The sequence below is a fragment of the Actinia tenebrosa genome, unplaced genomic scaffold, assembly GCF_029948245.1.
Source record: "Actinia tenebrosa isolate PJP-AT-01 unplaced genomic scaffold, QUT_ActTen_1.0 PGA_scaffold0__85_contigs__length_37466705, whole genome shotgun sequence".
NCBI classification, from domain to species: domain Eukaryota; kingdom Metazoa; phylum Cnidaria; class Anthozoa; order Actiniaria; family Actiniidae; genus Actinia; species Actinia tenebrosa.
This window is the reverse complement of record NW_028292569.1, coordinates 21,078,630-21,089,185: the sequence shown is the minus strand read 5'-3', so window position 1 is coordinate 21,089,185 and position 10,556 is coordinate 21,078,630. Positions and strand designations below refer to the sequence as shown.

Genomic DNA, 10,556 nt, shown 5'->3' with positions numbered 1-10,556 from the left:
TCGCGCCATATGGAAAATAAGATGCGTCGTTAGAGGAAGTATTCGAGGTAGCAGCTAAGAAATTTCGCATCAAACAGTTTAATGATCATCAGAAAGACGCCATACGAAAGATTTTACAAGAAAAAAAAGATTTCTTTGAAAATCTGCCTACTGGATATGGGAAATCGCTCAAAGGAATAAAATATTGGCGCTCTAGAGCATAGCCCAGTAATTTATTTCGAGACAAGCTCGAGGACTTTTTGAATAACAGGAGTTCGAAATTCTTGACATTTCATATAAACTGCTAACGCGACGTTAGAAGGTTGGCCATAAGATAACGCTTTAGCTAACGATTCGTGTTCACTTTTCACGACTTTTCTAACAGTGTGAACAAAACAAAACAAAACAAATTTTCTAACAGTATCAAATTTGAGCTAATCCTAGCAGTATACGCGAAGTAAATACCAGAACTGTGAGCGTTACCCAGAAGTTTACAATGAATACCCGTAGAAGTCATCGGTGTGACAGTGTCAGATTTAAAAGTTATCTAGCCTTTTTGCGATTTTCTTTAGCTTTACACTGCATTCGTAGTTTAAAAAAGTGATCTGCGCGGCTCATCTTCTTCGTTTATTAAAATTCAGACTTTATTTTCGAATTCAATATCTTAAATCTTGAGTCGTCTCGTTTAACTTCCATGAGTCTAAATTACGCTTTTTAAAAAAGTTTTCCAGTTTATTTTTGCTTCTAATATTTTGGTACGAGCTCGATAGCAAGTACAAACTCGAATTCACTATCGGCCGATAAAACAATGTCGATAGCTAAACTTATAAAAATATAAATCTTTTCTTTCTTTATGAACAAAGATAACACTTAGTTCCGTCTCCAATAACTTTTTTTGGGCATTAAACATTTAACAAGAACGAATTCAATTTTAATTTCCCAAAGATTTTCTCCAACTTCCACTCTATTGCGTCTTAGAATTATTTCTCTCATGAATGTTTACAAGTTGTCAAATTCGAAACGTTTTGATTGGTTCTTGAAACACAATGAGACTTATCTGATTGGTTGAACACAAACAATAGGAAAGGAATGTTGTGCTCGGGTAAGCAGCCGCTACTCAGTGGAGAAAGCGTTGCGTGACGACACTGAAAGCGGCTGTGGGGGAGACTAGGTGTGTTCGGGTCGCGGTAAAACGCAGAAAGCGGAAAGTGCGGAAAGTGCTCTAATATATAGATGAACCAAAACACACAAATATTTAGCTAAGATTTCTAGTATCAAAGATAGTATATTAAAAAAATCAAATCAAAACCCTGCAACATGACGTGTTTTCCGCGTCGCGACACGAGTGTTTACAGTACTAAAATATTGCCTCGAAACATCATCACCTCTCTATTTTTCTTCCTTGTTTTTTTATTATTATTATTGTTTTTGTTTTGTTTTTCAAGATCTGATTTACATCCAGCAAAAACTTATGATGCTGCTTTATCTTTTGAGAGTCCAGCAACTTCAAAATCAAATTGCGCTCCGAATAAATGAATAATGGAAAACGGCGGCGAAGATTACAGCAGTATTGGCTATTACCTAGACCAGAACACTCCTGGTTTGAGATTTATTTTAGCGATCAATTAAACTATTCCAGAAGCCTTCTTTAGTCGTCAACTGAGGATGGGACGATTAACAAATAGACATCAGTTTTTTATGTGTCCGTCCTCTTATTGACGATAAATTGTGTCATCACATTGTCAAAGTAGTGTGGATTCACGAGGCGAAGCCGAAGCCGCATACTACTTTGGCAATGTGATGACACAATTTATCGTCAATAAGAGGACAGACACATAAAAAACTGATGTCTATTTGTTTTTTACAATAACAAAAACGATAAAAACGTCTCATTTTTAGCGATCAAAACAACCAACGGAAAGAGCGCGCGCTCGTTGACGTCAGCTTTGTCTGTCTGTCTTCTAATTGATGATAAAAAATATAATAACCAATCAGCAAGCGAGAAATTTGTAAGTTATTGTAAAAATACATTTGATCTCCTTCTGAACGTTCTTCGACCAGCTGTTCTGAGACAAAATACGAGAAAAGGATTGCAATGAATACTGGAAAGACAACTATTTATGAAGCATTTTGGGATGTCGTGAACAAGCTATAGTAATTGATAAGAGAATATATTGTTTCCTACAACAGTTGTCGAAACTGGAGAGGCAATATGCAACTTTCCAACCATATTTTGATCTTCCTAAGATAGCAGGAGCAATAGACGGAACTCATATCAAAATAAAAGCACCCAAAGGAAGCGCAGTTGACTACTTTAGTCGTTATCAAAAGCACGACGTCGTAGTTCATGGTGTTGTGAACGGAAAAATGCTGTTTATGGATGTTGCTGAAGATTTTCCAGGAAGCATGCACGACTCCTGCGTTCTACGAAATACATCAATTTACATAAAAGCAGAGAACGGAGACATTCTAGCAAATGGTCACATGCACAACAATGGTCAACATACAATACAGCCTTACCTGGTTGGGGATAGTGCTTACCCTCTTGGTCCCTGGCTACAAAACCCGTATCCTGAGGGAACAAGAAACCCAGCAGAAATAAGATTTGATAAAGAACTCTCTCCTGCTAGAGTTAAAGTAAAGTGATTGGCATTTTAAAAAGCACATGGAGAATCCTAGGCTACATTGAAGAAGCAGAAGTTAGGAATATATCCTAAATCATCATGACTTGTGTTGTGCTGCATAACTTCAATAATCAAGTAACCGCCACTCGGTTAGCTCAGTTGGTAAGAGCGTCGGTCTGTTGTGCGGGAGGTCGTGGTTCAATCCTCAGCCGGACCAACACTCAGGGTCTTAAAATAACTGAGGAGAAGGTGCTGCCTTTGTAATTACATCTGCAAATGGTTAAACCTTTAAGTCTTCTCGGACAAGGACTTTAAACCGTAGGCCTTATCTCCCAACCCTTCCTAACCAACAGTAAATGGGGGACATAAAAGAACCTGTTGAATTATTCGTGTAAGAGTAGGGGATTGTCTCCCGGTTCAACAGCCTATCCCAATTTGGAGGCATAACACTAATATACTAATAAATCACTCATGATTGTAAGCTGCACGGCTGCTAATTGTGCCTTAATATATGCAGCCCGTAAAAGTCCTCCACTGCAATGTAAAGCGCATTGAAACATTGTGAAATGCGCTATAGAAGAACCCCATTATTATTATGACTGGGAAATAGAGAACGAAGACGAAGACAATAATGGACAGAATGCAAATAACCATGTGTTAAGAGATGGAGAAAACATCAGAGACATACTCAAAAATCATTTGTAACCAATCAACCAAGTTTATTATAATGAATTTACAATTAATTGCATTGAATATATACTTCAAAAGGCCTTAAAAATATTTTCTTAATAGTATTTTCATATTTTTACCGATATATTGGCAGTTAAAGTTGATATAAGTAGAACTTTAACATTTGATATCTGATTTATTTATAAATGTCTTTACCTACAGAATAAACGCCATCCAGCATCACTGAATTAATATTATTTTGCTTTGAAGAGGACTCCATTAATTTAATTTAATTTAATTAACAGTTCTTGCGCATTTCGCAAGCCTCAATGCGCTTAAATGATAAAAGAAAAATATGTACAAAAAAAAAAAAAATAAATAAATAGAATACAATGGGAAAATTGATGCATATAGTATGTGCCTATTTAAAATTATACAAAACTACAAGATATATATATATAATATAAAATTAATGATGACTAAAGCGATAGAATATATTGATCACCAATTAAATGCCATTTTGAACAAGTGTGTTTCAAGTAGAGATTTAAACATATTAACATATTCTGCATTTTTAATGTGCTTAGGAAGTTTGTTCCACAGTTTAGGAACAGCGAATGTAAAAGCTTTAGCTTCTCTAATAAGCTAATAAGATAAGATGGTGCACTACAATTAACGATCTTATATGTAAGGAATGATACATTAAACGTGATACGAAAATATACTGGTAACCAATGTAAGTTATAAAAGCATTGGAGATATATGTTCCTTCTATTTGCTCCTGGTCACCAACCTGGCTGCTGAATTTTGGATGCGCGGCAACTCACTTAAATGTTTGGCAGGTAAGCCATATAGAACGCTATTACAATAATCTAACTTCGATGAAATAAAAGCATGTACTAAACGCTTAGCGGAGGAGCTGTAAAGATATTTCCTTATTCGTCCGGTATTTCTGATTGCTAATGAGGCTGAACGACAAACATCACAAAACTCGGAAATTGTATCCCTGATCTTACTTTTTATCCTCGATATTTGCATACATACGTAGTTTCTGATATTCTGAACTTTGTGGGTTATGCACAAAGTGTAATGCTTCGTATTTGCGGAGAAGCAGGGGAAGTTCTACTTGTCTAACATCGTCCCCCATAGTCCTAGTTAAAGCCTGGTAGCCTTGCATGTTCGACAATATTGAATCAATATTAAGCTCTTGATAATCATGGTGGATTTGTGACCCGTGAACGTCGTCGTTTCCTGTTCCTTGTTCTGAATTCGCTGCATTGTCCAAGGATGCCTGAGATTTTTCTGATATTCTTTCGTAGTCTTCATTTGGCGATGTATCTGATGCATTTGCTGCTAAAAATTCGCTTGTAGCAGGATAATCCATTGCTGTTACAGCAACCACGCTTGCGTCCTGAGATTAATATAAGACATAATTTGAAAAACACAACAGTGTTGCAAGTGTAGGGACGACTGATGGACGAAGAGACGGGGTGAAGGGAAAAAGGACAAAAGGATAGAAAGGACAAAAAAGAAAAGAAGAAAATAGGGGAGGAAGAAAGGAAGGAAGAAAACAAGGAAACAAGAACGAAAGGACAAAGAGGAACCAAAAAAAAAAAAAAAAAAGGAAGAAAGGAAGAAAAGGAGGGAGTTACAGAGAAACGGGAGTAAGGGGCGAAAGAAGAAAATGCGGAATGAAATGAGGAAATCAAGGAGTAAATAAAAACGGGAGGAAGGAAGGAAAGAAATAAGGAAACTATAACGAAAGGACAAAAAAGGAAAGAAGGAAAGAAACGATTAAAAAAAAATTAACTCTCCGATTTAAAAGTACATACATCGATATACATTATCAGCAACATACCTCGTTTTCTGTTCCAGCCACATCTGGACGTGGTAATCTGTTGGGGGAAATTTAAAATATTGCAATTTGTTCGATTTGAATGGAAAACTGGTCTTGATATTTCTTCTAATTTTTCCAGAAGAAAATTATTGTTTAGGCATAGCCTTTTTTAGTTGGCATATTCTTAAATATTTGATTAAATCCAAACAGTCCAAAGCTTTTGTATTCATTCCTAGTATAGTTACGTCACCTACTAATTTCTTCTCTGTTATCTGAAAATATATGACATATAGACACGCTATCAATAAAAGTAATTGTATGATTACGTACTGTAGGTCATTAATTAACAAGCAAAGAAAAGGAAAAAGATAAGTAAAAGAAAACAGGTACACATTAAAGAAACGTATACATACTTACCCTTAAAATAGCTTACTTTATATTTGATATAATAAATATATGTTATGAGGACATGAATTATTATGAATAAAATGCACGTTATCAACAGGTGGATTACTGCAAATGTTTTTCCTGTTGAATACAGAGAAGAAAAAAATTAGAAATGTTGACGAGAATGAAGCGATTGTTTTCATGCTAAAGTAGCAATAATTATTTATTTTCAATCCCCCCCCCCCTCCCCTCACAAAAAAAAACAAAAAACAAAAAAAAACTGCAGCTATGTTTTCAACTTGAAAAAAATCATCCTATTCCGTCAACACCCTTACAATAGAAGAATAACATAAAAAGAAACAGGTTAATGTCATTTTTAAGTTATTTTGTGACATTGTTCTTTTGTTGTTATTGATATCAGGATAGTTTTCCCACAACAAATCACTTTTATGCCTATAAGAGGAAATTTTTTTCAATAACGAGCAATAATGGCAAAATAAAAAAGTGCAAACTAGACCTTTGTACGAGTTTTGATCCCAATTTGCGTTTTGGGTTAACACTCAGAACCTTTTTTAAAAGTTAGAAACTGATGTACTATGATAAAATGCTTGTTTGAAGCGGTATTTTTAATTGTACAAAGATGTTTTGTTGCATTTGTGTTAGAATGCATAGTAGCTTTGTCAGGCTTTTTTATAGAAAATGTATAGGGAGTTAGAAATTGTATGGGAAATAAGCATATGAAGGCCTAAACCTCACTTTCGATTCAAATTTTTGCTTTGGGTTAACACTTTGATTCCACTTTCATCGGTCATCTCCACTTCCAATTAAGTTAAACCTTCTGAATAACAAGATTTTAGCCTTGTACAACAGTCCTTTCTTCAAGAAAATAGGTTTCAACTTTTCTGCGACTTGTTGGCGAGTTCATGTTAATGGCATTTTCACAGCATTAGTGGAAAAAAAAAACTTTTTTTTGGTTGCTTTTATTTTGCTTGCTGCTGTTTTGTTTATCCGTTTGCACAACTTCGATTTGTTTCTTTGGATACCGGTGTTCTTTTCCTTGTCATTGTAAAACAAAACGTAGTACTGCATTGATAATCATAAGAAGCATGCAGTAAAGTGATCTGAGGGTTCTGACTAGCTAAGCTTACCTTGGAAAAAAGCGTGCGATGATGGCAATGCGTGATTACAGCTACGTGTTGTTTGAAATAATGCAATGGTTGGAGCAACTAAAAGTAAAGAAAAAAAATGAACAGGTGTTGCTGTTGTTGTATTTGGACGGTCTCAATTACAAAGGGAATTGTATGAGTATTAGTACTATTCGCCTATCAATCTATAGAAACTATCTATTCATTCATCAATTTTTTAAAGGGGCACTCGGATGAAAACGCCCTAATTTTTCAGAGTCCGAATAATTGAAGTATTAGAGGATAATTTGAGTCAATTATGATTATATAAACCAGATTAGTGAAAAGTTTCGCCTGGGAGCCACTTGCAGTTGAGAAATTTTGGGTTAAAAGAGAAAAGAACAATAGGGTTGAATAAATGACGTCATTTACTCACAACTTATATGCTAAATAAAATCTATAATTTTTATCTGACAAATTTTACTGTGAAGAAAACATGTTGCTTGGCTATATTGGGGCCATATAGATATGTTTAATTAAGTTTAGAGTCATTTCCTATTTTATCCAATTTCATCCAAGTGCCCCTTTAAAACAGCCATCCCTCCATGATCCATTCTCTCTCTCTCTCTCTCTTGTTCTGTCCCTCTTCCTTTCTCTTTTATCATTTCTATCTTTTACAATGATGCCATTTCAATGCCATTCAAAGAAAGTGTTACAAAAACATCTAGTATACCCTGTTTAGTGACTTTTGTTGTTCCTGGGTACGTGGTTGGTTTGTTTCCATTTTCCCTGTTGACAACTTGGGGACACTGTTGAAATGTACCAAAGGCTTAATTCATTGTGATCCTTTGCGCCATGCATCCTACCTCCCATTCATTCACCCAAAAAACTGATAAAACTTCAACAAAATTTATTGCCATGATCAAAATATATTATATAATATATATTTTTTTTGTGTGTGTGTCACCAGCGCACTGAGACGTCAGTTTAGTGCGCTATATAAGAATTTATTATTATTATTGTTATTATTATTATTACTATTATTATTATTATATTAAACCATTATTAATAAATATTATAGATAAATACTCTCTTACTCAGTTGCGTGACGTTAATAAAATGTTCATCCTCCCCAACTTCATTTTCTGCTTGACATCTGTATTGTCCATAATCACTGCTATCTTTGGTTTCGAAAGTCAACACGCTTTTTCTGTTTTGTAATCTATTCCTGAAACAATCTGGCCTCCACGTGGACCATACCATGTGATTCGTGGAAGAGGTTGTCCTGTTGCTATACAGTGTAGACTTATTTCCTCTCCTATGAAAGACGCAGCTGTCCTAGTGGAATTATCAATGTCAATCTGTGGCTTAACTTTAAGAAAAAGATCAAAGCTAATGGCGCTAGTAGTTGATTGGGTTAGCATATAATTTAGATAAATTATATAAACCTAAACAAATCAAAATGGGCATTCCGTTGATTATAGTTATACATGATGTGGTGCAAAATAATATATACTTTTATATGCAAAATATAATTCCCTTTCATTTCAAAGTCGGTGTAATATTCATGTCCTGTCGCATGGCCTCTTGAAATCTGCTATATCTAGAACCACCTTTATAAGCATTATTTCAATATAACTTACACAACACAACTATTTCAGCTTCCATAGTCACAAGTTTCTTGTTTGGGTTGTTGCTAGCGCGGCATATATACCCTCCACTTTGATGTGCTGTGATATTGTTTATCCTAAGTGTAGCATTTCCTTCTCCTTCACTCATGATATGCCTAGAGGCATTCTTATCCACGTGACATTGGGTGTTGGATTGCCAGTAGCAGAACAGCTTATTCCAGGGTATCTCTCTCGATCACTTCTATTTTTGATGTATTTTTTGCTGCTATCGTTATGTTAGGTCTCGCTAAACGAGGAAATAAATTTAAATCTAAAATATAAATTCTTTTTTCTTTCTTTTTTTTTTTTTTTTTGTTTTTTGTTTTTTTTGTTTTTTTTGTTTTGTTCTTTTGTTTTTTTTGTTTTTGCTTTTTTTTTTTTTTTTAGGTTATATCGAACTGAAAGCGTAGTGGAAAACTCAGAGATGACGTTTTCATTACAATATATGCACATGAGTTTCATATCCTTCGGGGTTTCTCTTTTTCCTCTTTATTTTCTTTTTCGCTGTATATATTCGATTATATATGCTATTGGGTTTTTTATCCCGTCCGCTTCCTTCCTTACCACCTTTCCAAATATCTATCTTTAAAATTCGAGCTACTGAGGCTTTTCTTTATAAAGTGGTTAGCAACTTACTTGTGACAACAAGCTTTACTTACTTCTGATCGGGTCCGTTTTTGTTAACACAGGCTACATCCAATAGGTACCGCTATCACCTACCGTGACATTCTGTATGACAAGGGTAGCATTGGACTCTAAGCTGACACGAGTAGGACTAAGGAATCGTTTTGGACAAGTTTTGCTGTTGATAGTCCACTGTCTTTGAAGAAAAACGATTTCATAGCAAATTATTGATTCCGAATTATTTGGCCAATAAAATGACCATATTGGTGAGAATCTTGAAAGTCATTTTTTCTGTATCTACTGTGTAGTCCCAGACAAAACGTGCAGTTTTTCCAACAGATACGTACGACACACTTGGCGGTACCCTAGTAAAACGAGCCTGCCCTGTGGTTATATAAATTACAGTAGATAAAACGGCGTTGAACGGCGTTTTTGGTGTTCATAAGTGTAATTCGTAAATACATAATGCATTGGTTACCTTTTGCGATATGCACAACTGGGACGACGGTCATTAGTAGCGCAAAGATCAGTATTTTGATGAAGAAAACCATATTCATCATCAGCTAAGGATTTCGTAAATATCAAAGAGTACTTTATTGATGTATATTATCTATTATGAAACGAAAATTTTTATGAAGATAACAATAATTTTGGAAAATGAAATATTACACTACCCCTAGGCCTAAATGTGGTTTGTTTCATAAAGCCCTGTATACAATCGCAATTTTGTTGAAAAACTTAGTCCGTAATTTCAATGTCGATTTTACAATGGCGATTTTACGATTTTTCGTTCGTTCATTATGTATTCATTTCTTTGCTTGAATCATAATAATAATTATAATGTATGCATCTCTATAGCGCTTTTTGTAAAAGCATCCAATGCATCAAAGCGCTTTACAAACAACAATATCTATTGGTAAAAAAAACCCCAGAGGTTATGATAAGAATCCGGCGCACTGATTGGTAAATAACTTCCCATTATTTCTCTATAATCACTTACAGGTGGTTATAGCATTTAGGCAAAATGGCTGCTAGCCGGTTGTCGAAGTTACGTAAAAGGAGATAAAATATATGAATTGATTTCCATTTTTTTTCTTCCGAATAATCAACTGTGTTATTTTACTATTCCTTAGAAGCAAAGTCTCTCCTCTTTCTCTCCCTTCTTTTCAGGCGAGAAGGAGGGAGGCTCTGCAGATGTAGAGCGTTTCCTTTTGATACACCGCTGTTCACGTATCGTGGACGAACAAAACCAGCTTTAAAACGGGTTTTTAACTGGGTACATAAGTGCGCATGAGCAAATGTAACCCACCGTGACGCCAAACGTTGTTTGACGAGAGCGGCTGTCAAAATCATGACAGCGTTGCTAAGTTACGCCACGCAGGCCGACAAGCATAACGTCCTACATCGGCAGAGTCTATTTTTCTCACTCCACCAAAACAAAGGAAAATAGGATTTGCTAGCAAGGAATTTTACTAATTTTCCGCGGCTAGGAAATTATTCCTCGATAATCACCTCGACTGGTTACAAATTGATAATGAGAATTAAATATAAAAAGAGCTAAATACAATAAGAATATCTATAAGTAAAACTATTAACTATATATTCCTTAATAGTATGAGTAGTAATATTTTTGGGTTCGTGT

At 35.1% G+C, this 10,556-nt stretch overlaps 1 protein-coding gene across 2 annotated transcripts; it reads right to left on the bottom strand.

Annotated features, from left to right (window-relative positions):
- Positions 1–3,301: 3,301 nt before the first annotated feature.
- On the bottom strand, positions 3,302–8,422 carry LOC148913753 (uncharacterized). Of its 2 annotated transcripts, XM_089035874.1 has the most exons (7): positions 8,264–8,422; positions 7,718–7,992; positions 6,645–6,722; positions 5,527–5,637; positions 5,360–5,381; positions 5,131–5,167; positions 3,302–4,683 (listed from the first exon to the last, which is right to left on the bottom strand). In XM_089035874.1, the coding sequence occupies exons 2-7, from the start codon at positions 7,881–7,883 to the stop codon at positions 4,285–4,287; spliced, it is 813 nt and encodes a 270-aa protein (XP_088892000.1). In that variant the 5' UTR covers positions 7,884–7,992; positions 8,264–8,422; the 3' UTR covers positions 3,302–4,284. The 2 variants fall into 2 exon arrangements, with proteins under 2 accessions (XP_088892000.1, XP_088891997.1); XM_089035871.1 differs by lacking the exon at positions 8,264–8,422 and having other exon boundaries at positions 7,718–8,039.
- Positions 8,423–10,556: the final 2,134 nt, after the last annotated feature.

Bases quoted from the DNA above. Each gene is read 5' to 3' on its own strand.
- LOC148913753 (XM_089035874.1), bottom strand. From the start codon at position 7,883: ATGGTATGGTCCACGTGGAGGCCAGATTGTTTCAGGAATAGATTACAA. The intron at 6,723-7,717 runs GTAAGAGAGTAT...CTTTACTTTTAG, and splicing joins TATTAACGTCACGCAACTGA to TTGCTCCAACCATTGCATTA. The intron at 4,684-5,130 runs GTATGTTGCTGA...TATTAATCTCAG, and splicing joins TGGCTGGAACAGAAAACGAG to GACGCAAGCGTGGTTGCTGT.